Genomic DNA, 27,613 nt, shown 5'->3' on the forward strand with positions numbered 1-27,613 from the left:
GAAAAGGCTCAAAGTTGCCCTTAACATATAACCTCTGGTGCAGATTGGCCCTCCAAGTTCATTTCTACCCAATTGCATAGAGGTTATACATTAAGGGCAACTTTCAGCCTTTTCCCAAATAAAAATACATGCAAAGAAAATAAAAAATGCTGACCTTTTGCATGTCAAAGATTACAGTATAGGCTGCTCCATCTCCAAGTTCAAGTTCTTGCTTTAGCCAATGTAAAAACCATCTCCAATTATTCTTATTCTCTTTGTCTATCACTGCCCATATGATAGGCACCATATGATCATCAACATCTTTGCCTACTGCAGTAAGAATCTGGCCCTTAGTAACCCCTTTTAAGAAATATCCATCCAGACCTATGATAGGTCTGCATCCAGCCTTCCAGTTCCTCTGAAGAGCATCAAAACTCAAGAACATCCTCCTAAACACCCTTCTTCCTTCTTTCAATGCTTCCTTGCATAATTCAATCTTTGCTTTTGTACCAGGATTGCTTCTTTTAAGTATAGCTGCATATGCTTCCAAATAACCAAACTCCATTTTGAAACTCCCATCCATTTCTTGGATTATCATCCTCTTAGCCCTTTTACACTTAGCCAGACTAACATTAATTTTTAACAAGCTCTCTGCATCATCTTTCATTTGTTTTATCTTAATTGAAGGGTTTCTATAAATCCTACCCTTAAAATAATTGGCTAAAACCTAGCAGTAGCACTAGAGAGTGAGAAATCCCTAAAGCATCTATGCTCAGGTATTAGTCTCTTTACTGCTAATCCAGGGTTTTTGCCATCTTTTGAAATGAAAAGCACAAAAGGGCAGCTTTCCTTATTTTTACATTTAACCCTAAGTCTAAATGGTTCATTTGGATTGATTTTTAGCTTAACACCTAGAGCTACTCCATAGTTTGCTATTGCTTGTCTAGCCTCATTAGCATTAGCAAAGGTCATTCCAAGCATGAAATGGCTTTGTCCATCACCTTTATCATATCCCGACCTCTCTCTGCAGTGCGGTTGTTTAGGAGGACCGCCTGGGATCAGTTTCCTCATCACTAGATTCTTGATTTCCATCATTTTCATTTATGTTTGCACTATCATCTTCACCATCCTCTTCCTCATTTGCTAATATAGCCTGGGTCGGTCCTAACTATTAACTGTGTTCTTCAAGAATAATAGACTCAGGTTGACTAGCATCATCTCTATTATTTGGATTGAAATAGCTACTCTGTGTAGGCATTTCATTATTAATGTCTGCAGCAGATGCATCTATATCAACATTCCATTCAATTCCCAGAATATTTGGTTCAAAATGTTGGGAGTTATCAGCATAGAAATCTATTTCTCCTACCCAATTGTATTTGCTAATGTAATTCAAAACTCTCCTAATTCCCTCATCATCTTCAACTAAATACAATCCATCTTCCATGTCTTTTCCAGGTTCAAGTACAAAAATGCGTTCTACATTTGCATACCCAAGCAAATTCCTATATCTATTCTTAATATGTTCATAACAGACGAAGTCAGAATCAAAATCATAAAGTATATCAATATCACCATCTAGATAATCAATTTTTGGATATAATTGCCATTTACCACCATCGTTAAATCTCAGATTCACAACACCAGACATTTTGCATAAAATAAAAAAAAATTTTAAAATCATTTTCCAGGATTGGCTCAAGTAATAAACAATGGTAAAGAAAACGTGAGGACCACTATTTTGAAAGGGACAACTCAACATATAATATTAAAAAACAATTATATTTCAGAACAGAATAAAACAATGAGACCCACATGTTTCGCTTTAACATACCTGTTAACTCCAACTTGCAAACACAGCCGTAACTCACTTTGTTGCTACATGGTCGAGTGGTAATTTTTGTATTTCTTAGGGTTAGAAAAAATGACCTTCAATCGATCGATTTGGTTGTTGGGATTCTTTACAGCAAGTTACAATCTTCCGTTCTTTACAACAATAACTTCCATCCACCATTAATTTTTTTTTAGAAGGAAAAGATGGCTACCAAACATGTCCCGCTTCTTCATGAAGTTGTTTCCTTACATGTGGGTCCTACCAACGGATATATAATTTAAACTTAACGATTTTCACCTCCGTTCTAAAGAGGGGCTTAAAAACTCCGTTTCACGAGATATTGTGTGCAACTGGCCAAAAAAAAACTTGAAGGGCCAATCTGCACCAGGGGTTATACGTTAGAGGCATTTTTGAGCATTTTTCCTATTTTAAACGTCAAATCTCAACAGAACAGCTAGTGAAAATTAAAAGAAAATCTAAAAAAGGAGTGAGAAAATGAAATCAATAAAGTTTAATTTGGTACCCAACTTTGCAAATAGTCTCAATTTAGCCTCTTTTCACTTATGTGGCCAATTTACTATAAATTTTTGCTTTCTTGGCTTATTTAGATTTTTTTTCAATTAAAAAAGTGAATTACATGCAAATTTTTGCTTTTTTCACTTATTTGAAATTGAAATAACAAGATATGAAAGATCAAATTGATTGAAATTTTTGCTATAGTTTGTAGTTTGTTGTCCGGAGTATTTTCCATATTTTTCTTCACAGTATTTTCCACTAGAGGAAAAAAGGTACATCAATAATTACTTGAAAGATTAAGATTCAATATGATATAACTGTTGCAGTGCTTAAATGAGTTTGTTCTACAATGACTTGAACCAATAAATATATGGACACACGAGTTTGCAGGCAATCCACTCGTATATCTGTTAAGAAAGTAGGAATTGATGGAAAATGATAATCTAAATAATCTATGATGTGTCTGTGTACAGATTTTCTGAGCTTGAAAGAGATATTTATCACTTGGATTTAAAACTATGAGAAAATTAAAATTTGATATTTTCTATTTTAAGGTAGTTGATGCATTTATTCAATGGTGGATCAAATATCCAACTTCTTTTGAAAGTGTATCCCTTATTTTTCTTTTTCATTTTTAGTTACAAATAAGGAAAGGGAGACTCGAATTTGAGACCTAACTGAAGTTGAGATATACACGTGTCACCAGATTAAGCCCGTGAATGTCATCTTTACATTTTCAATATAACAATGATACCATTGATATCATAACAGAAATTCAGTTTTTGCGGCTTCCATGCTCTTAAATTAAGAACTAAAGGAATTAATATATGGTCCTCTCTTTTCATGTTATTTCAGAAAATAATTTAATAAGATACAACATCACAGTTGAAACAAAGTAAATGGTTTACATGCCCCCTCGTAACACTTTTGTTTGTAATTGGAGAGTTCTGGCTTCTTTACCACTTTTATTTTTGTATGCATGATCATTGACATGCTACTCTTTTATTAACTTAAAAGGTAATACTCGCTGCTCAATATTTTTTAGCAATTCGTAACAGAATAGCTCGAAGTTCTCTTGGTTTAGGTATCATAACCATATGATCAGATCCTAATATTTTTTCCACTTGGTTGGGTGGATTTTCTCGAATCATCAATTCTTGGAACTCTTTCGGTATTAGTAATTCTTTTCCTGAAATTATGAAAACTCTTTTAACCGTTCCATATTTCTCCTTCGTTACATTTAGCTGTCCTGATGAGAAATCTTCTCGGCTAGGAAGAGGAGATGTTCTTACCAATGTTGTTGCTAGTGTCCAGTCCTACAGCAAAAGTTTACGTACAACATTAAATTATTTGCATATGCATAAAAAGGTACATATATTACCCACACCTTTTTGCTTATCCTTATGAATATGCCAATATTCTTACCTCAATTGGACTGAGTTGATATGTTCTTGTCCTTAAGAATGTTGGGCCTAGAGTGATAGAAGTTGGATAGTTGGGGTCATCACCAAATGTAAGGATGCTGTCTTGTGGATCACCTAGCCTCTTAAATAGCTGAATTGGATCAAGAGGTAAGAAGTTTAGGAAACTTAAGCTGTTAAACAAATGAAAATTTCAGCTCATTGCCGCTTTACTTGCATAAAAAGAAATTTGAGAGCATGAAAACGACATATCCTTTAGTTTTTTTCTTTCCCTTTTTATGTATAATAAATCATCAAACTTAAAATATCGAGAAAAATATATACAGTAAGAATTGTATGCATACCCCCTGATATACAGTAGAAGCATTAAGAGAAGTACCGAGCATGAGAGCATTGGAAAAAAACTGCCACTCCGATTTTATCGGGAAATCTCTCCATAGCTTGGGAAATTGCCAACCCACCAATGCTATGACCAACGAGGATAACTCTCTCATTTGCTGGTAGAGATGCAATTAATTCTATCAAGGGCCGAAAATAATCAGATATTTTTTTGGATATCACTAATCTGTAGTGGGTTAATTCCGGAAGCTGCTAAGTCAATAGCTGTAACATTGTAGCCGGATGATCTTAGCATTGGTATAAGCTTGTACCAACACCAAGCACCACTACCTACACCATGTACTAGCACAAAGTGCTTGGTAGCAGGAGCAGAAACAAATTCTGATGATAGCTCATATGATATGCAATTGTTTAGGAAACTGAGAAGGATAATGAAAAAGAAAATATACGAACCGTTCCTATAGTAAGAATAAGTTCACCATGAGGTCGATCTCTCAAGGAACTATGAGGCAATTTATTATAAAGACTAATTATCAACACAAAACAATAAAAGTAAATATAAACACTCTAAATCGTATGTTTGAGAGGATAATGGTCATAAAGTAAAGTAACTAAACAATAAATAAATATGTAATGCAAATGCAAATGCTTATGATCTAAAACTATATACTAAAAATAGTATTTAATCTAGCCATTTACTTAATAATCTCCTTGTTTTATTTTAAGCCTAAATCTAATGAATGAGATGGTGATGTGCTTTTTTCCTAAATCACTCAAGCTAATGATGCAACTTAGGTTTCTTATACCAACATAGATTAAAGTAAAAATGATGTTTCTAATACTTCTAAACCTAAAGATTTTCATAACAATTACTATTGCTAAATTAATATGATGGTTAACTAACAATAATAACTGAAACTAATAAAGATATGAAGATAAAGAAATCATTCATTAAATAAATAAATAACAAAGTTCATCCAAAAGTAGAAAGACTAAACTAAATACTTATGAAAACTAGCCTAACATATTTAACCCAATGATCATGGTATTAAATAGAAAGACAAAAAATAAGAAAGTAAAAAGCTCCCTCAAGATCCAGATTTTCTTCAAGTAGGAAGAAGATTGGTCCTCAGTCTCCACTTCTTGAAAAGCTCTTTAGATCCTAAAATAACAATAAAAACTAAAACTAAAGTGTTTATGAAGAACTGTAGAGAATTATGGAGAGAACAATGATGGCAGGTGTAGAGAGCAGGTAGGAGAAAACTCTCCTCCTTCTCCTTCTTTTCTTTAGGGTTTTGCAGAAATTTATATAGAGAAGAGTCCTCCTCTAAATAAATATCTCTAGAGATGAGTATACTAATATAAGTCTATATAAGATATAAGACTTAAAGTATCTTAATCCCCATCAAATACTATTATATAAATAACTCTTAATATAAATCCTAATAATTATACAAAATGACTAAAATATCCCTTGGGCCTTGGGCCTTATAATTAGCAGTCCATGCATCTTAATCTTGGGTCTTGGCATGAATATGCCCCATTAAACTTCTTTTTGTTAATATTTCTGAAAATAGACAATTAAGTTTAAGTGATACAAAAGCACATATTTTCACCATTTTATGTATAGAAATATATCATTAAAATTTTAAAATACTCTTAAATATCTATAAATAATTTGAACCGATCAATTGGTATAAGCTTGTACCAACACCAGGCACCACTGCCTGCACCATGTACTTGGTAGCAGGAGCAGAAACAAATTATGATGATAGCTCATATGATATGCAATTGTTCAGGAAACTGAGAAGGATAATGAAAAAGGAAGTTGATATTAGATGTTTTCTTGTATTTTCCATTGTGTTTGATTTGTCCTCAATGCAAGGGTACTGACATGTATATATATATAAACTGAAAATACTAATTAATCAGTTTTGAATTATATGGTTAATTTATGGCGTGAAATTTTGATGTGTAGTTCTGATTAAAATATAATAAATGATAATAAAAGTTAAATAGAAATAAATATAGTGGGCATATTCCAACAATAAAAGACATTGATTTCTTGATTAGCCTCACGTTTATATTCTGAAGTCTTTCGATTTGGGTCACATCTTGCTTTCTATTGTAATTACAGTTATGGTTCTTTTGCCACTAACCCTAATAATTATACGAATCAATCTTGAGTACATAGCAAACTTTTTGGAGTTAATGTAAATATTTTTTTTCTTTGAATGGAACAATGAAAATGCCTTTGAGATACTCATTGATGATATCTTCTATACTTTTTCTGAGATCGTTAAGAAAATTGTTAGTATTAATTATATTACGATTAGCAAAGAAGAGTCTGTTAAAAGAGAAAATAAGAAGGAAAAAAGGGTAAACTTAACAAGTATAATGTATTTTGGATTGATAATGGATCCAACATAATATTTTAATTTTAACCATTTAAAGTAATTTATAGTCGGATTGCTACATTAGTAGAAAGTAACTGAATTTATTTCAAATCACAATAAAAATTTATAACTGATATTGTTAAAAATTAAAAATTATAATTTTATTTGCGATTAGGGCATTACTAAGATGGCAGTATTGACATAGGAGACGAAATGATGCTCATTGGTGTATCAATTTGCATTAAATAAGCATGACTTTGATTTTAAAGAAATTAAAGGTCCACATAAATTCATTTGGTCCTAATTTTGGAATAGAAAATCACTCATTTTGATAACTACAAGCTAGTTTTGACTTTTAGGTACATTTTTTACATTTCTTTTTTCTTATTATGTTTAGATTTGTTTTCTTTTTAAGATTTTATTTTACGAATTTGTAATATATATATATATATATATATATATTACTACGTCCTTAGTTTGAAACCATTCAATAAATTTTTAATTTTTTTTATTCATAAAAAATCTACCGAGCCGTGAACATAATAAAAATATTCATCTTTGTATACTTGTCATCAAGACGAAAATTCACCTATGTGTGGAGTTGAACTCTAAAATTCTCGATATATTTTTGTACACCATATACATTGCATCACCTATTATTTTAAAGTTTTAGATAATTTTTAAAGGAAAATAAATTATTAGAGTTAAATAACTGAACTTATTTTACTTAACTACTAGCTGAATGATTTGAAACTGGACAGATAAGCTCACTTAAAATATCTTAAAATTAACATTCGTATCATTTCAAATGATTAAGATAAGTATAGAAGTGGACTCATATCAATTACCACTAGATTAAGACATTGATTAAAATCTTGGTTAATTTGATACAACAACAGCTAAGTTGATTAATGGATAAATTCATAGAAGGGAGGGATCTTTAATAAACTGGGTAAGCTTCTTAAAATATTAATGCACAAGTTTAGTCAATGAGAATTAAATCAGAGATATAGAGGGCCGAATTTAGCTTTGGAAGAAAGGATGGTCGATGACTTCCTTATTAGGCTTCTTTAAAACTTAGTAGTTGCTTGTTTTTATTAAGCTTTTTAATGGAATAAAGTTCAATTTGACTACTAATATTGTTGTTCGGATTTAATTTAGCTATTTTTTTAAATTTTTGGACATTTTAATTCAGATTTTATATATTTAGCTCAAATTAGCTCTATTAAAAAAAATAATGAGAGCGTGAGTTACACTCCCTAAAAAGAGAGTGGATAAAATCAAAAATAAAAAATATATATTGATATTTAAATAAAATACAATAAATAAATAAATATTGCTATGAGATTCTTACTTTTCTTCTTAATAATCACAAATGAAAGAGACAATTATAATAGTAGTGGTGCCGAGGGCGGTAAAGATGAGAACGGTCTCAGTGAAATAATGGTGGTACAGTTTATAAATAATATTAAAAATTTTCAATTATTTTTAGTTTCAAGAGAGAGTCTCATTTCTTTTTCAAAATAGAATTAATTTGAATCAAATATACAAAGATATCGATTAAAAAATTTATAAATTAAAAAAGAAACTAAATTAAACACGTTGATAAAATTAGTGGCCAAATTGCACTTTATTCATTCTTTAATATGAATTTCTCAAACTTCTTTTCAGTTTGCATAGATACTAAGTAAGCATAGAAATTCGTTGCAGCTAATATTATAAAATAGGAAGTCTGTCACAGTAAAATAACCAAAATCAAGAAGGTTTCTTAACTGACAAGTTCATTAAATGTAGAAATGAATATTGTTACTGGAAGTTTAGAGATAAAATTGAAATTGAGAATATTTAAAATTGCCTGAAAGAACTGGTCGTATCCTCTTGATCTAAAAGGTCAAATTGATTGAGAAATTTGCTATAGTTTGTGGAGTTGTAAGATAACTGGTCGTATCCTCTTCTTGTCGGTAATTCTTGAATTTGTAAATCTTTAAGTGCTATACCCATGATGCACGTTCAAAAATTAACTCTACATAATTCTCCATATTATTTCTCACAGTATTTCCCCACCAGAGGAAAAAAAAAAAAAAAAAGGTACTCTAATTGAAATGCATAATTACTTGATAGATTAAGAATCAATTCGATATTACTGTCATATTCACTTTTTATCTATTAAGAAAGTAGGAATTGATGGAAAATGATGATTTAGATAATCTATGACGTGCGTGTCTGAGCTTGAAAGGGATATTAATCACTTCAACTTAAAGGATGTCTCATATATGGTAATTCTTATGTTATTATAAAATAGGCTAAGTCGGAAAGGAATTGTCTTTTTATATTCTTGATACAAACCAGATACTTCGATCTATATGCCAATTTCTATAGGGAAACTGTTCTTGATGCTACACTTGCAAAACAACAAATTATGATTCCCCTGGCGTGGTACTTAAAAAATCATTCCAAAGGATAAATTAGTATTTGATAAAAATAGAGAAATATAAGTGTTTAGAGAGTCATAATTATATTTCCAACTTTTCTTGTTGTGTATTACTTTATATTTATAGACATTATAGTATCACTTACAACACATCTTGATATGAATCAAGGCTGTCGTGAGATTTTATTGCGAAGGCATGCATCAAAAAGTCCAAAATGGAAATACAAGTCATGCATGAAAATAAGAGTCCAACGTTATAATTAAACATTCAGTTCATTTTGAAGAATAAAAACTATTTGGCCATGATTAGGCTTTTGGGCTTAATTTATATTTATATGGGTTCTTATCTTTTGGGGTTTTAGCTTAAGTAATTGTTCTAGTTTATCTTTATTTAATTAAGGATTATTTTATTAGGTGTAAGTTATATGTATTGTGTGTGGAGTTATAAAATGGATGCACATGATTAGTTGTCATTTAGGAGTTACAAAATGAGTGCCATCAATGTAAAAACAACAACTTTTAATGAGTTTTAAGGGGAATTAAAGGGAAAAACGTGGGAAAGCTCAAAAGACATCCATTTAGGTTTCTTTGTCTTGTTTTGGCTATAAATATCAAAGCCAAATTCATTTGTAAAAAGATAGAATTGATGAATGATAATCTTTATTTGCTTTTTGTGAGTATTTTTGCTTAAGTTCTTGCATGAACTTTGAACTTATCAAACTACTTTTTCAGTTTGTAGCATTCTCTAACCAAAATCTTGTGTTTGATTCTTAATTTATCAAATCATACTTGGTTTGTGGCGTTTGGAGTTGAATTCAAGTGCTAGTTTCATTGTTGGAACTAGTGTTCCCTAACTTCACTTGAGGAGATCATTGGGTTTTCTAATCATCTTGATTGGAGGGTGTTTTCTTGCATTTCATATGTATCATAACTCATTAGTTATTGGGAGTGTATGGTTGCTAAGATGATAATTTCCTATTACATCTCCTTCATTGTAGGAGATAAAGCTTACCATAAAAGGAGTCCATAGTTTAATGAATAACTACAATGCAAATAAGAGTCCTACTTCGAGTACATAAGAAAATAGGATGCATTGGAGTGAATATATATCTCTTAATTAACCGATCTTTATTAATAATCAGTTGGAAACATAATCGAGCGAGCTCTTGCTCGCTTGGGGAAATCTATTTAGGCGAGCTCGTATCACATGTTCTCATAAGATTCGCACCAATGATGTTTAGACTTATGTTGCTTGAAGAGCTGAAATGGTTATGGAGATCTATATTGCGAAGATCTACATGGAAGATCTATATTAAGAAGATCTATATGGAAGATATTAGGGAGATTTATACGAAAGAGTTATTGATAAGCACCTGGAATGGTAGGGATATGGTCTCTTATTTTTCAAGAAGTGAAGAACGTGGTGGTTGATTATGATAATTGATAGAGATCATGAGTTGTGATATATGGGAGATCTTATAGCTTTTCAGGCGATCTCATAGTTCTTTGTATGATTATATAGCTCTTCGAGCAATCTCGTAACTCTTCGGGGCGATTTTAACTCTCTTTCAAATCTTGTAGCTCTTACATGCAATATCTTTAGGCGAGTATGTGACGCAGATGTCCCTCCATAAGTTTCGAGTTAAAGACTCAGATGAGTACTGTAATACCCCGAATTTTTATATATTTAATAATGAGTTTTTATTTAAGTTAATTTTAGCTTTATTTTTATTCGGTTTAATTGGAATGATTTAAATACAAATTTTGAATGTTAATGTTAGACAAATAAATGAGTTATTTTCCATATCCAATTAGTTTGATTTTTAAGGAGTTAATTAAATAAATTATTTGAGGAATAAATTATATTTTTATTTGGTTATTCAAATTTTTCCAAATGTATATATATATATATATAAATAAATTATATATTGGAAAATTATGATAGAAATTGTAAGGGATGTGTTTATAAAAGAATGTTGGGAAAAATTGGTATTATAATTGATTAGTAGTATTAAATTTTAAGTTGGAAATTGATTATTTAATTTAATTGTGTGTAGGATTTAATTGGAGGATTATTTTGGAATAAGGATTAAAAGTATAATTTTATTTTTATGGGGTTTTAATGGAAATTTGTGAGTTTAGTATTTTCGTAAATAAATATATCGGTCAGGGGTATTTTTGTAATTGTCGATTTTCAATAATTCGGATTTGACCCAAATTAAATAGTTAGGGGCTTAATTGAAGGCTAAAAAGAAGTTTGGGGGTTAAATTGGAATTCTGCAGGATGAAATTGTAAGTAATTAAGGAAGTTGTGGGACCAAATTGTAATAAGGAAAAGTTCGGCGGTCTAATGTCGATATTGAAAGGAATGGGATCGGGGAAGAAGAGAGGTCGGGAGAGAGAGGAGGCCGGCCGGCGGGGGCCTTGAGAAGCGAGCCGTCGGGCGGCCAGCTGCCAGGCGATGGCAGCAGCTCTCACGCAAGGAGGAAGATGGCCGAAGCTTCCTTGCCGCCATGCTGGCGCTTCCGGCGTCGGTGACTGTTGATCTTGGTGCCGATCGACTCCTCTCGCTCTTGGCTTTGTTTTGGCGGCAGCGGTGTCGACAGTGGTGGCCGGAAACGGAAGATCCGGTGGAGAGAGAAAATGGAGGCAGCCGAGGTTTTTCAGCTTTTCCGGCGAGCTCCGGCGGAGGATGGACGATCGGAGGACATATCCCGACTCTCCTCAGCTCAAGCTTCGCGATGGCACTGGTTTCGTGGCAATCGGGCTCCGTTTGCAAATCGACGGCCGAGATCGTCCGCTAATCTCTCCGGACGATCGGGTGTCAGATCTGAAAATTAGAAATGGGAATCATCGTCAGCGCGTCGTTGTGAGTCCAATGGTGTGTCCATATCGTCGATCAGACTCCGGCGGCCGGAGGCGAGTCGACCGAGCGTCTCGGTAATTTTCTCTGGCCGTTGATATTGGAAATCCTTTGATTTTAAATTTGTGTCTATTGGTTTATATTGAGTATTTGATGATATTTGTGAGTCAAAAATGATTGTCGGTCAGTTGCCTGCCTCGTATTTTGTGTTGTGTGGCGGAGTCGGGAAAATAGTGAAGTTTGGGGACCCGATTCCTGTTGTTTTGAATTGTTGGATATTTGAAGTATTTTTCTGGCAGGTCCTGGACCCGTTTCTACGGGGGGTAATGTCCGTGTTGTAGGGGAGATTCTGCCGGATTTTCGGTAGAATTCTCCCAAGTCGAGATTCTTAGACAGTCAGTCCTAAGAGTCTAGACCTAGGATTAATGATCGATTGTTTCAGCGTTTTGATAAATTATTTTCCGTGATTAGATGATCTTTCTGTTCGGCTCGCTCCAACTGAGGCACCGGAGCAGAGCTAGGAGGTCGCCCAATCCTGTGAGTTAAAGTCATTTAATCATTGCACTATTGCTAAGTCTAATTTAATATGCTATTTTGAAAGTTTATGCATAATATGGTTATTAGTATCGCAACGTAAATAATTTCACTGGACTATTAATTATTGAAAATAATATAAATATTATTATTAGTAACGTTATAATAATACATATATTATTATTTTATCGACACGAATTGCACGTTGCCTTATCCTAAATTTTTAATCTTTATTTCGATATGTGTTGAATGATTTCATTAAACAATGATATTTATTAAATGTGATGATTGCGTTTTGGGAAATGTGGCTTTCGTAGAACATGCCACCTGGTGGGTTACATCAGGACCCAAGGCGTCTGGGTAATGATCATGGACATAAGGTTATTATGGATTTGTTTGCCCCGATCGAGCATTGCTCTCCGAGTTCGATTGATTCTGGGAGTTAAGGTCCTTGATCGAGCGATGCTCTCTGGGCGCCGGCTTATTTGGAATTCAAGTGTTCAGGCTGAAGGTAAGGACTCTGATCGAGCTTGCTCTCTGGGCGCCAAACCTGTTGGATTAAGAGAGCCGAAAGGCTATTAGAATTTGGGGTTATGGTTCTACTCAGCCACTCGTCCCATAAAAGTAAATATATATTTTTATTTATTTATTTATTATGGTATGATTATAATGTGGATTGTATTTACGTGCATGGTTTGATATACTGATTTGAATAATCTATGTTTTCTGAGAAGAAGCAATAGTCTCTAGATTATTTGATTTTAACTCACTCTCGAGTCTCATTTTACTATTTTTTCGGATTTGTTAGTCCTCTCGCGACTCTTATTCAAGAACTCCTTCATCATCGGGTGATGTATTTGATTTGGTATGTAAATTGGTAAATCTTAGATTCTCCATGGGTAGTAATTAGTAGATGTATCAGTTGTAAATTTTATGAGTTTGGGTCTCGCCCTAATTTTTCCGGCATTCAAATATTTATGTAGAATGTAGCTATTAAGATAATTTGTGGTTTTAATAATATAAATTTGAGATGAGATTTGTTTAAGTCAGTGAGTGTCAGGATTACTACGGGTTTCAGTGGCCTTACGCCTACCCATTCCTTAGTGCCGGTCACGGGCCCACGGGTGGGGTCGTGACAAGTACGATGTAGATCTTTTTAGAATTTTCTTTAGAGATCTTTTGAGAAGATGAAAAGATTGCTTGTAAATTTTTCTTGGAGATTTTCTTATAATGATTTCTTGAAAGTTTTTCGATGATCTCTTTGGAGATCCATTTTCATGGAGATCTCCTCTTGATGAAAATCTTGTTTGATGGAAATTTTCTCGAGATTTACTTCAAGATTTCTTTAGAGGATTTCCTTTGATGAAGATTTTCTAGATGGGGATCTTCTTTGGAGTTTCCTGAAGATCTCTTTAGAGAATCTCCTTTGTAGATCTTTCTTTTATTGGAGATCTTTTTTGAGGATTTTCTTAAAGGTCATCTAGAGATCTCTTTTGATGATGGTCTTTTTATGGAGATCTTCTTAAAGATTGCATGTAGATCCCTTTTGATGAAAATTGCCTTTGATGGAGATTTTTTTTTTTTGAAAATCACATGAAGCTTTTTCATGGGCTCAATTGTAATACCTGAAATTTTTCCTTTTTAATGATAATAATATTAGAAGAATGAGTTGCATCAGGATCGCATGCACACCGGTATAAATTTTGAGTCAGGTAATAGGAGAATAGTTTAGGGTTTGCCCTGGTCGAGTTTAACTCTCTGGGCTGAGTAGAGTGAATTGCCGGAGTAAAGGTCCCTAGTTGAGCATTGCTCTTTGGGCGCCGGCTTAGTTGGAAAGTTAAGTGACCAGACTGGATTTAAGGACCATGGTCGAGCTTCGCTCTCTCGGCGCTAGTCTTGTTGGAACGAGAAAGCCGAAAGGCCGAGACTGTTTAGTAATGGAGATTAGGGTTCTACTGAAGTACTCCATCTCGTAGTATGTGAAATTTATTTTTATTTAAGCATGGCATGACACGTATATTTTTACATGACTTAATATTTATTTTTAAATTAAATAAATGTGTAATTGAAGTATTTATAATTATTTTTGGATATATGATTTTAACTCACTCCCGAAACTGACAGTCTCAATTTAACAGTTTTTCAGGTGTGATTAGTTTTTCCACAGTGCTTTTCATCTAGCAGCCAGATTCCTTCATCTTCGGGTTAATATAATTGATATTTTATTGGTATGTTGACTTTTATAATTCTAAAATCTCCGTAGTAGGAATTTCAGATTGTCCTTTTGTAATCCCGATCTTGCTTATTCTTGCTGGCAGTCCACACTCTAAATATGTAGAACCTGATGGTTAAGGTTAATTGTGGTTCAGTGCTATTAGATTGAGATTTAATTAAGTTAGTGAATGGTCAGTCTTACTACTGGATTCGGTGGCCTTATGCCTACCCATTTCCTAGTGCTGGTCACGGGCCTACAGATCGGGTCGTGACATCAATGGTTAGGTATATTTCTGAGATTTTTTTCGGATCTCTTGCAAATATACGAAATGTGGATATAAAATTTTATTTTTATTGTCAAATATAATTTTATGATCTAAATTTGAATTTTTATTTATTTATACCATTTTATTAAGGATTATATCTTAATTATATCTTCATGTATTTTTAATTTTATTTTGATATATTTTTTTAAACACACATCTTTATGTTATCAAAACACACTAGTTTCTATAAAAAATATATAATATCATTCAATTTATGAATACCAAACATAAAAATATAAACTAAAAACGATAAATCTTCTTCATTTGGTTGATTTCACAATAATACAAGTTAAAATAATATCACTTTGGTGTCTTTTAGGTAGATTTTTAGTATCATTTTTTTAATAGAATTTTGAAAAAAATAAAAAAGATATAAAATAAAAACTAATTTCACAATAGTATAAGTTAAGATAATATTCGTTTGGTATCTTTTAGGTATACTTTTAGTATTTTTCTGATAAAATTTTAAAAAAAAATCATAATAATAGAAATTAAATTATAAATTTTTGATATTTTTATGTATATTTTTAATATATTTATTTTAAAAATTTTTAAAAAATTAGAAAGATAAAAAATAAAACTGATTTCATAATAATACAAGTCATAGGTTTTGGAGAAAGAAAACAAGATCCTTTTTATCATTTCAAATGATTAAGATAAGCATACAAGTGGAAACATTATCATTTACCATATAACAACATAAAAAGAAGAACTCGAAAAAGGAAGGGTGTGGTTATTCCCACACTGTTAAGTAGAAGGCATCAGGTTTTCTAATTATTGGGTGCATATCTCATAGGTGTTGAAGCTTATAATTCAAATTTATATAATCTTTTCTCTTTAAAAAATTCCAAAGTACCAAAAGAAGAACGTTAGCTCAACATATGGACCTACTAATACACACAGCTTTCACTTCTCAACATATGGACCTACTAATACACACAGCTTTCACTTGCATAATATTAACATATGAAAAATAGGTCATATATTATACCTCTTGATAAACCGTGGAGGCGTTGAGGGAAGGACCAGGCATAAGGGCAGCAATAAAAACTGCACAAGCAATTTTACTTGGAAATCTCTCCATTGCATAAGAAATTGCAAACCCACCAATACTATGACCGACGAGGATTATGCTTTCATTTGCTGGCAAAGATTATAATAAATTCACCAACGGCTGATAATGATCAGAAATTGTGCTGATATCACTAATTTGAAGTGGGTTGATTCCAGAGGGACATTAGTTAATGGACATTAGTTAGATCCCTTTCCATGGATATCTACTCTTGATGAAAATCTTTTCAAGATCTTCTTCAAGGGTTCTTTAGAGGATTTCCTTTGATGAAGGTCTTCTTTGGAGTTTCTTGAAGATTTCTTTAGAGGATATCCTTTGAAGATCTTATTTGAGGATTTTCTTAAAGATCGTCTGGAGATCTCTTTTCATGGTGGTCTTTTTATAAAGATTTTCTTATAGATTACATGGTACCTGAAAAAGCACTCTAATGGACAAGTTAGTATTTGGTAAAGACAGAGAAATAAAAGGGTTTAGAGGGTTATAATTGCATTTCCCACTTTTCTTATTATGTATTACCTTATATTTATAGACTTTATAGTAGAATAGTTCACTTACAACACATCTCCTTCATTGTAGGAGATAAAGCTTACCACAAAAGGAGTCCATAGCTTAATGAATAACTACAATACAGATAAGAGTCCTACATCGAGTACATAAGGAAATAGGTTGCATTGGAGTGGATATCTATCTCTTAATTAACCAATCTTTATCAAGGATCGGTTGGAATATAATCGGGCGAGCTCTTGCTCGCGTGAAGTGATCTATTTAGGCGAGCACGTATCAATGCTCATTGACCAAAAATAAAAAATAAAACAGTCAAACTCGGTCAGTTGCTGACTGAAAAAATTAAAATTTGATATATTCTATTATAAGGTAATTGATGCATTAATTCAATGGTGCATAGGATATCTACCTTTCGCTTGAAATGATAATTTTAAAAGTGCATCCCATCTTTACATTTTCAATTTGATTATCATATCATTAATATGGGAACATAAATTCAACGTTTGGGGCTTCTATGCTCTTAAATTAAGCTAATATATCTTTTAATTAATCCAAGCGACTAAAGGAATTAATATATGATCAATGATCTTTTCAGAAAATAATTTAATAAGATACAATATCATAATTGAAACACTTTTGCTTGTACTTGGAGAGTTGTGGTTTTTTTTACTCTTTTTATTTTGGTGTATATGATAATTAACATGTTATTTATTTATTAATTTAAAAGGTAATAGTAGCTGCTCAATATTTTTGAGCAATTCGTAACAAAATAGCTCGAAACTCTCCAGGTTTAGATATTATAATTAAATAATCAGATTTTAATTTATTTTTTTTCCACTTAGTTGGGCGGATTTCCTCGAATCATCAATTTTTTGAAACTTTTTTAGTATTATTAAATCTTTTTCTGGAATTATAAAAATTCTTTAAACCGTTCCATATTTTTTCCTCGTTACATTTAGTTGTCCCAATAAGAAATCTTCTCAACTAGGAAGAGGTGATGTTCTTACCAATGTTGTTGCCAGTGTCCAATCCTACAGAAACATTAAATTATTTGCATACAAATAAAAGTTCTATATATATATATATATATATATATATATAAACCTATGACCAATAAAAATAACTCTTTTATTTGCTGGTAGGGATGCAATTAGTTCTACCAAGGGCTGAAAATAACCAGATATTATTTGAATATCTCTAATTTGTAGTGGGTTAATTTCAGAAGCCGCTAAGTCGACGGCTGTAACATTGTAGCCATATGATCTTAGCATTGGTATAAGCTTGTACCAACACCAGGCACCACTGCCTGCACCATGTAGTAGCACAAAGTGCTTGGTAGCAGGAGCAGAAACAAATTCTAATGATAGTTCATATGATACAGAATTATTCAGAAAACTGAGAATGATAATGAAGAAGGAAGTTGATATTAGATGTTTCATTGTTTTCTCCATTGTGTTTGGATTGTGATCAATGCAAGGGAACTTATATGTGTGTGTATATATATAAAAACTGAAAATACTAATTAATCAGCTTGGGCTCATTGGTTATTTCATCGCGTAAAATTAGGAGTTGGAGTTCTGATTAAAATATAATAAATGATAATAAAAAAATAAAACTAATTTTACAATTATACAAATTAAAAATAATATCCTTTCGATGTATTTTAGGTATATCTTTATTATCTTTTTCAGACAAGAATTTAAAAAAAAATCATATAAATAAAAAAATTTGAAAAGAAGTTACAAAAATATTCTTTTTTTAAGTTTCCATTCTTATTTTAAAGTCGTCTAATAAACTGTTAGATTTTTTTATCTACGGAAATTTAATAGGTCGTAGATTACGTAATAGTCATGTTTATGCACTTATCATAAGAACGAAAACTTGCATATAAAAGTGGTTAAACTCTAAATTTTTCAATTTTTGTTTGTATAATGTATACATTGCATCACCTACTATTTGAAAGTTTCATAAAATCTTTAAAGGAAAATAAATTATTAGAGTTAAATATCTGATCTTATTAGATTTAACTACTAGCTAAAAGCTGAATGATTTGAAATTGAGCAGATAAGCTCAATTAAAAGACCTTAAAATGATCATGGATTTTAGAGAAAGAAAACAAGATCCTTTATATCATTTCAAATGATTAAGATGAGCATACAAGTGGAATCATATATCAATTTACCATATAACAACATAAAAAGAAGAACTCTAAAAGTGAAGAGCGTGGTTATTCCCACACTGTTAAGTAGAAGGGATCAGGTTTTCTTTGCTTATTTATTTATTAATGCTTGACATTCTGAGCAAGATATTGCCATATCGTTACATCATGTTACCATCGGCTAATAAGTTTGAGCAATTTGTTGCAGAACAGATGAAAGCTCGTTAGGCTTAGAAATCATGACCATATGATCAGATCCTGCTATCTGCACAGACTGATTGGGTGGATTTTTTTGAATCATCCAATTTTGGACATCAATCTTTAATGCCAAATCCTGATCCGAGCGGATGTAAACCCTTTTAATCGTTCCGTAATTCTGTGTTGTCACCGCTAGTTCACCTGACAAATAGTCTTGTTGACTCGGTAGAGGTTCTGGTCTTATCAACGTTGTCGCCAATGTCCAATCCTGCAGCAAGTTTGCAAGCAATTGACTGTAAAAAGGTGATGCAACATACCCATTTTTTTCCTTAAATAATTCTATAGAAACAATTATGGAAACCTTACCTCCACTGGGCTGAGATTATACAATTTTTCTTTTGCAAAGATGGGGCCTAATGTGATACTAGTTGGATTATTATCGGCATCCGATTCAACTTGGCTGTCTAGTGTCCCACCTTGTTGTGCTGCATACTTTAATGAAGAAGAAAAAGATATAAACTTTCTAACATCAAGTATTTACTAAAAAAAATATGTGGTATTTGTAGGATAAAGATATTAATGGACATTAGTTAGATCGAGCATGGTCTAGTAGCCGACGTTGCTGTTACTGTCAGAGGAGGAGCTGAATACTTGCGCAAAGGGTCAAGATGAGATATTGTAAGAGTATGGAGGCGAAAGATTGAAATTTTTGGAAGCTGGGACCAAACTCTTTGAGTCTTTGTGGTTGCAACGCAAGAGATCAGAATTTGAATGCAGAAGGTCAAGAACCAACTAAATTTTGAAACTCCAACATTAGTTCAATTGATGCGTGTTGAAGCTTATAATTCAAATTTATATCATCTTTTCTCTTTAAGAAGTTCCAAAGTACCAAAAGAAGAACGTTAGCTCAACATATGGACCTACTAATACACACAGCTTTCACTTGCATAATATTAACATATAAAGATAAGGTCATATATTATACCTCTTGATAAACCGTGGAGGCGTTGAGGGAAGGACCAGGCATAAGGGCAGCAATAAAAACTGCACAAGCAATTTTACTTGGAAATCTCTCCATTGCATAAGAAATTGCAAACCCACCAATACTATGACCGACGAGGATTATGCTTTCATTTGCTGGCAAAGATTGTAATAAATTCACCAACGGCTGATAATGATCAGAAATTGTGCTGATATCACTAATTTGAAGTGGGTTGATTCCAGAGGCTGCTAAATCTATAGCTGTAACATTATAGCCAGATGATCTTAGCAATGGTAGAACTTTGTACCAGCACCAAGCACCGTGTCCTGCACCATGTACAAGCACAAAGGGCTTGCTAAGAACAGGAGCAGGCTGTGGTGCAGGTGCTTGTGCTAGGCCCTGGTTCATGAGAAGGAAGAGGAAGGAGGAAAGGGATATGAGTTGATTATACTGCTTTTTCTCCATTTTTGTTTGCTTGCTTTGTGTTGAAGGCAAGGACGTGCACTTATATATGATTTGGCTATTGCAATAAATCTAATGGACCCAAATGACGTGTGTAGTAAATAGAATTAAGATTTTTGGCATAGGTTTAACTATATCAGCTTTCCGTCTAGATTTATTACTATAAATCAAAATTAAGGGACTATAATACCTGACCCCAGGACATGATGTGAAGTCTTTTATCTTAAAATCTTGTCATATTTGGCTAGTTGCCCTGACGTGATTGACCTTTCATCTTTAAATCTTGGTAGAGGATCTGTTCTTACCGGTGCTATTTGCAATACCCAACGCATGTGTCTCTTTGCTTGATTTCATAAAATGAGCCAAATTTCTTAATTACTTTAACTGCCACATCACCATCACAATAAGTACCCACATATTTAATAGCTGGAGTGTTCATCTCGGGCACAAACACATATATTCACATGCCTATTATTTTCTAAATTAAACAAGCCACACTCATAATACATTTTAAATTAAATCTGTAATTTCTCAAACAAATTTAATTAGCACTTTAGCTCTTATAATTATGAAAAATTAAACAATGAACTCCAAAATTAATTATAATTATAATTAGCTCATAATATTTACAAAATAATTATACATATTTAACATTTTAAAGGATTAAAATTTTATATTAAATATATATAAGAAATATTATTACAAATATATTAAATTTTATTTGTGTGAAACATATTAATCTTTTATTAGTTAATTTTAAAATTATATATTTTATTTTGTGTATTATAATGCTTTAATTATTATGGCTTAAATTTTTTAAGAATTTTTGCAACTGTATATCTATGTCATATTATGTTCATTTCTTATGTTTTAAGTTCATGCTTTTTAGATAATGACGTGGTCTAGTGTATCACCTTACCTTCTTGAATACTTCAATGATGAGAAAAAAAAAAAAAAAGAAGAAAAATAAAAATAATTTTGAGACCATATGCTTTAATTATTAATGAGATGATTTAGGATTTAGTACAAAGTATTATAATTAATATTGGAATGCATTTCCTAATGAAATAATTGATTCACTAAATTGAGATTTAAATATTTAAGGATTTTTATATTTTTAAATGATCAAAAGAATCGTATCAAAAAAGTACTATTATTTGCAATACCTAAATTGAGATTTAAATATTTAAGGACTTCTAATATTATTTGCACCTTTTATTCATGTAGAATCTATAAAAGTACTTTCTTTAAAGAATAATTTTAGGAATAAACAAATGAAAAAAGAAATTGATGAAAAGAACACAAAAATCGGAAGAAAATATTTAAATTAAATTAAATTAAAAAGGTTTAATATGTTCATAAATATATAATAGAAATATATTTTTATTTATAAAAGTTGGAATAAAACATAATGAAGAGAAGACTTTTAACACTTTTCTGACCAATGATATGGATATGGATATGGATATGGATATGGTTTCCAATTTGTATTCGTTAGCAATAAACACATTGAAAAAGGAACGTTGCAGTGACGTGGCATAATTCACTCCCCCCCCCCCCCCCCCCCCCTGGATTTGTGGTCCATTTTTATAATTAGAAGCGAAAATAATATTTTCCCATTCAAAAAGTATACATCATTTTTCCTTTCTCTTTCCTTCTAAATTACAGTTTATTTTTAATTATTAACTGAATAATTTATTTATTTCTTGACATAAGTATATTATTATTTAAAATTAATATAAACCTTTTGTTTTGAAATTATATATTTTTATTATAAATTTCAAAACAATATTAGTAATAATGGATGATGCATTAGTAATTCCAACAAAGTTAATATAAATAATTAATAAAAGTATTTCAACAAAAAATAATATAATTAAAAAAAAAACTGGCTTGCTTAATTTACGTGTGAGATCCCTAGTGACTCGTCTTAAAATCTTTCTTTCCCTCCAACACTAATAACTAATATATACTAATTAATATCTATAGATAAGAAAATAAAATATAAGTTTTTCTTGTAATAAATCTAATGGCCCTCGTGAGTAGATTTTGACAAAATGATGTAGAGTAGCGCTTCTAATTATTAAAGTATTGTATTTTAATAACGTTATACATTAAAATTATTTTCAAATTTAAGATTCAATTTTCAGTTTTTGATATAAACATTTTAATATTATTTTTAATTTAAATCTTCATCAAAACTATTAGCCAAAGTTTATTGAGGTGGCTTTAATTTCAGTAACAATAACAATAAAGGATTGAATTAGTATTAAAGTTATTTACTCATTTCATATAATAAAAAATAATATTATTTAATAAATAGACAAATGATCTATAATAAATATTCTTTTCTAATTTTTCTGTTTTTTTATTAGGGTTTAAAAGAAAATTTAATAATCTAATTTCTTATTTATTATTTTATAATTTTTCTCATTATAGTTTGTTGTAATGGTGAAAAGTATTTTAAATTTTAGATTTTTTAACATTTTTAAATAAAAATTGTAGAGAGTTTTTTTTTTTTTTTTAAAGTGTATGAATGAGTTAACAACTCTAATACTAATTCAATATCTTTATTATATCATCAAAATTGTAATCATATCTGTAAATTTTAATTGTTAATTATATTATAAGCTAAAATTAAAACTAATGTAAAATATTATTGTTAATATTAAAAAAAACTACATGCTAAATTAGTAAGCAGTTATTATTTTTATTTTATTTTTTTCATATTTTTTTTAAATGAAATAAATTCTTTATAAATTTTAATTAAATATAACATTAATATTAATTTATAGAAATAGATAAAATATAATTAAGATTTTCATTTAGTTTAAATATATATTTTTATCAATATATTATATTAATAAATAATTAATATAAATTTATTAAATTTAAATAATTTTGATATATATTAATTATTTAATATTAAAATATAAAATATTTATATATGTGTACGTTTGATTGAGTAGATTAATATTCAGTGTCTTTTTAAAACAATAAAAAGATTTTCTTTCTTTGTTTTTAACACTATATAGTTGGTTTTGTTGTTTTCCTGTGCCATATTTGATTACGATTTTCTTTCTTTATTTTCTCTAATTCCGATTTTTTCTTGACCTTTATCTGTTTTTATTTTTTGAAACTTTCCACTATTTCTTGAAAATCGGTGGTTTGTTGTTCATGTAACATGATTTTCTTTCCAGTTGATTGTTTGCCAGGATAGTGGAGGCATATGACAATAACAAAAAATTACATATTTCTTTCCAGAAGAAATGTTGATCCAAACTCTAAAAAATTACAACAAATCTAACAACAATCTCATCAGTAATTCACAAATACACACACATTAAATAGAAAAACTAAAGATTAGAAACTTCTTGAAGATATGAATTCATCAATTCTTCAATTTTATTAGAGTTACTTAGATCTAAAAAATATTATATATCGAATATATGTAGGTATATCATAAGTATATACTTTTAAAATTTAGTAAATTTATGTTTATATTATATATGCTTGATATATGATTTATCAAATTTTGTATACTGATTATTATATGATATAGATATATGAAACAAATAAATTAATTGTATATCATATAAAAAAAATATTTTTCTAAAAAACATAAAATAATTTTTCAAGTATATATTAAATATATAACGAATTTATGTTATGTATATGATATTATGATTCTCATTGTTTTTTCTCAATTCAAATTTTTAAAATAATCTTTTATTTTTTGATACATATATGGACTATTGATAATGGTATTTAGTACTATATTTAAAAAAAAAATTTTAACAATCTCTAAAAATATTACACTACAAAAAATAGTAATTTAGATACCACTTTTAGCTATTACATAGTGACCACTTTGCTTCCATTTGGAGACCAAATTTATTTTTGATAAATTTGAGACCACATTACGATCATATAGCAACCACACTACTAGTGACCACTAGATGTGGTCTCTAAGTGGTCGCTAACTTCCTGCCAAAAAATGGCGGGAACAATAACCGACCACTTTAGAGACCACAGAGTAATGGTTTATAATCTGGACACCAATCAATAGTAGAGAAAATAGCGACCATTTTAGAGACCACTATCGTGGTCTCTGAGTTAGAGACCATGGACTGTGGGTGCTAAGCTGGGTGCCAATCAATAACGTGAGTTTTTAGCTACCATATAGAAATCAATTGTGTAGTCTCTGAGTTAGAAACCAATAGTGTGGTCTCTAGAATTATATTCTAACAATAATAATATAATAAGATTAACTAAATTGAGAATAATAATAATATAATAATTTTTAAAAATAATATAATTTAATAAGAATAATTAAATTAAATTATGATCATATTATTTAGATTAATTATAATATTTATTATATTGTATTTATTTTTATTATAATTTTTATTTTATTAATAAATTTTATTATTCATTAAGTATATTTATGTTTATTGATTTAATTTTTATTTATATTATTTGATTTTTATAATTATTTATATGAAATATTATATATAGTTATTAAATTAATAAATATAAATATTGAAAATTAAAAATAATATATAAATAAATAAATATTTAAATTAAAATAGTAATACACTTAAAGTAATAATGTAAAAAAAATTTAATAATATCGTTAATCATATGATAACCTAGCCTAGAGAAGCGGTCCGATGAGGGCGGAAAGTGGACGCCGGAGCAAGGATAAGATGCCTCGACAAGGAGCAACTTTTGACAGACTTCTAGGATGGCAATACTCTAAGGTACGATTATACATTAATGAATTAAATTGCACATCAAGACGGGACGAGGAATGGTTGATAGCATATATATAAGAGTTGGAACTAATCATATGAGGCGCTTTTTGGTTGTTTGGTTGTGGAGTTATAAGAACTCCAAAGTTAAACGTGCTTGGTTCGGGTGACCTGTTGGGAAGTTCTAGAATTTTCCAAGGGGACAAACCGTGAGGCCAGTAGGAGCCAAAGCGACAAAATACTATGTGATATGGTTCTGAATCGTTACAAATGGTACCAAAGTAGGACCCCTTTAGTAGATGTATGGTTTGAGGACAAACCATATGGAAGCTAGTGGGCATGTGATAGTCTGGCCTAAAGAAGCGGTCCGATGAGGGCGGAAAGTGGACGCCGTGGCAAGGATAGAATGATTGGACAAGGAGCGGCTTCTGGCAGGTTCTTAGGATGGCAACATTCTATGGTATATGGGGGTACATGAATGAGTCAAATTGCACATCGAAACGAGGCAGAAAATGGTTGATAACATATATATAAAGAATTGAATAATCACATGATATGCCATTTGGTTGTTTGAATGTGGAGTTATAGAAATTCAAAGTTAAACGTACTTGGTTCGCGGAAATTTCAGGATGGGTGACTTCTTAGGAAGTTCTCAAATCCGTCAAGGGGACAAAACCGCGGGAAAATTTCAGGATGGGTGACCGCTTAGGAAGTTCTCGAATCCGTTAAAGGGAAACCGTGAGGCCAGTAGGGGCAAAGCGGACAGTATCTCATGTGATCTGATTTCAAATCTTTAATATCTCATGTGATCTGTATTGGGGATAAAATTGTGGGAAAATTTCAGGATGGATGACCTCTTGGGAAGTTCTCAAATCTATCAAGGTGACAAAATGTGAGGCCAATAGAAGCAAAACAGAGAATATCTCATCTGATTTGATTTCAGATCGTTAATATCTCATATGATCTGTAAGTGGTCGCTATTTAGAGACAACTTCTTTAGGTCGTTATTTTTGTTAGCAAAAAAGGTTTTTTAACGACCACCGTCTGTGGTCTCTAAATGGTCGCTATTTAGCTTTAGCGACCACTTAGAGACCACAACTTGTGGTTCTAAATTGCTGTTTTTTTGTAGTGCTATACTATTCTGTAATTTTATACATGGTTGATTTCTGCATGTATTTCTATTGTGTCCCATTTGTCTGCATCTCCTGCATTAGTAGTAAGTAATTATTTCAAAAAAGAGAAATAGTTATATATACTCGCTATATACTCATAATATACTTACAGTATACATTCTACTGTTATATTCCCTTTATATATTTATTTTATATTTTTTTATGTATATATGAGTTGTATTTTTATACTAATTATTTTTTACTTATTAATTATATTTAATCATAAAATATAAATAATTATTACTTTAATATATATTGGTTTAATAAATATATTCATTTTATTTAATGCAGAAATAGTAGTTGATACACGTGATATACTCTTTATATACTCAAAGTATACTATTTATTGTCAAGAAATAAAAAAAATCTTTAATATCTTTAAAATGGTCTTTAGTACTATATTTAAAGAAGTTTGTTTAACAATCTCTAAAAATACTCTACTATTCTGTAATTTTTATACATGGTTGATTTATGCATGTCTTTCTATTATGCCACACTTGTTCGCATCTCCCGCATTCGATTTGGTTCTTATTTTTTCATACTGACTTTGCTCTTCTTTTCTTTGGTCTTCTTGATTTGACTTTTCCTTCTGGTGCAAACACTTTTATCTCTTTGATATCATCTCATATATTCCATGTGTTTTTATTTCTAACGGGATATACTATTGACTCATATGTAGTGAGCATAATCTCTTTTGTGTAATAATGTAAATTGTAACCATAAGGATTTTGGTTCATTTCCTTCATTATTTCCATTATATATGATATTTTCTTCCCAATGTCGATCGTGGTGAAGAAAAATAGGTATTGTTGCCATGTTTATACATGAGAAAAAAATATTGAAGATTATTTTAAAATCAGTAATAGTCGCAGTATAATATATTTGAAATATACTAGTTATATATTGATAACTAGTATATTTTCTTTTCAATGTCCATTGTGGTGAAGAAAAAAGGTAATGTTGTCATGTTTGTATATGAGAAAAAAATATTAAACATTATTTCAAAATCAGTAACAGTCGCAGTATAATATACTTGAAATATATATTCATTATATATCTTTTACTGTTTACTTTTAAATATATATTTATATATAAATATATATACTCATTAATCCTCAATATATAGATTTTGTACAATATATATATTAATCAAGCATGATTTAAATATTAATTTTCTATAATTTCATAATAGATACTTATTGTATGACTCCATATACTCATGGTATATTTTCTATTATATACTATTTTTTTTCCAAATATATACTTATTGTATACTCATTATATACTATTTACTGTAACTTTTAAAACAAAAATTATATTTTGCTCTAAACTTTTTTTTATAATTTATTATTGATTTATTCTTTATTTTTATTATTTATATTAATATAATAGTCAATATACAAATACTTTATAAGATATATATTAATATCGTACAATTTTAAATCTATTTTTATAAAA

The 27,613-nt window shown here is 30.4% G+C and overlaps 2 protein-coding genes across 2 annotated transcripts; both read right to left on the bottom strand.

Moving 5' to 3' along the window:
• Positions 1-3,360: 3,360 nt before the first annotated feature.
• LOC8275570 (methyl jasmonate esterase 1) lies at positions 3,361-17,880 on the bottom strand. Its single transcript, XM_048373559.1, has 4 exons — positions 17,534-17,880; positions 15,845-15,965; positions 3,755-3,883; positions 3,361-3,645 (listed from the first exon to the last, which is right to left on the bottom strand). Exons 1-4 carry the CDS (start codon positions 17,878-17,880, stop codon positions 3,361-3,363), a joined length of 882 nt encoding a protein of 293 aa, XP_048229516.1.
• Positions 17,881-18,529: 649 nt separating this feature from the next.
• LOC8275567 (methyl jasmonate esterase 1-like) lies at positions 18,530-20,264 on the bottom strand. The gene is made up of 3 exons (XM_025157328.2): positions 19,771-20,264; positions 19,152-19,277; positions 18,530-19,053 (listed from the first exon to the last, which is right to left on the bottom strand). Exons 1-3 carry the CDS (start codon positions 20,230-20,232, stop codon positions 18,769-18,771), a joined length of 873 nt encoding a protein of 290 aa, XP_025013096.2. The 5' UTR covers positions 20,233-20,264; the 3' UTR covers positions 18,530-18,768.
• Positions 20,265-27,613: the final 7,349 nt, after the last annotated feature.

The sequence above is a fragment of the Ricinus communis genome, chromosome 5 (assembly GCF_019578655.1).
Source record: "Ricinus communis isolate WT05 ecotype wild-type chromosome 5, ASM1957865v1, whole genome shotgun sequence".
Taxonomy (NCBI): Eukaryota; Viridiplantae; Streptophyta; class Magnoliopsida; order Malpighiales; family Euphorbiaceae; genus Ricinus; species Ricinus communis.

Excerpts from the sequence above, each read along its gene's own strand:
- LOC8275567 (XM_025157328.2), bottom strand. The coding sequence starts at position 20,232 with ATGGAGAAAAAGCAGTATAATCAACTCATATCCCTTTCCTCCTTCCTC. Across the intron at positions 19,278-19,770 it reads CCTCCACGGTTTATCAAGAG|TATGCAGCACAACAAGGTGG; the intron begins GTATAATATATG and ends TCTTCATTAAAG. Across the intron at positions 19,054-19,151 it reads ATAATCTCAGCCCAGTGGAG|GATTGGACATTGGCGACAAC; the intron begins GTAAGGTTTCCA and ends AACTTGCTGCAG.
- LOC8275570 (XM_048373559.1), bottom strand. The coding sequence starts at position 17,880 with ATGGAGAAAACAATGAAACATCTAATATCAACTTCCTTCTTCATTATC. Across the intron at positions 3,884-15,844 it reads CCTCCACGGTTTATCAAGAG|CTATTTAAGAGGCTAGGTGA; the intron begins GTATAATATATG and ends GATCCAATTCAG. Across the intron at positions 3,646-3,754 it reads ATCAACTCAGTCCAATTGAG|GACTGGACACTAGCAACAAC; the intron begins GTAAGAATATTG and ends CTTTTGCTGTAG.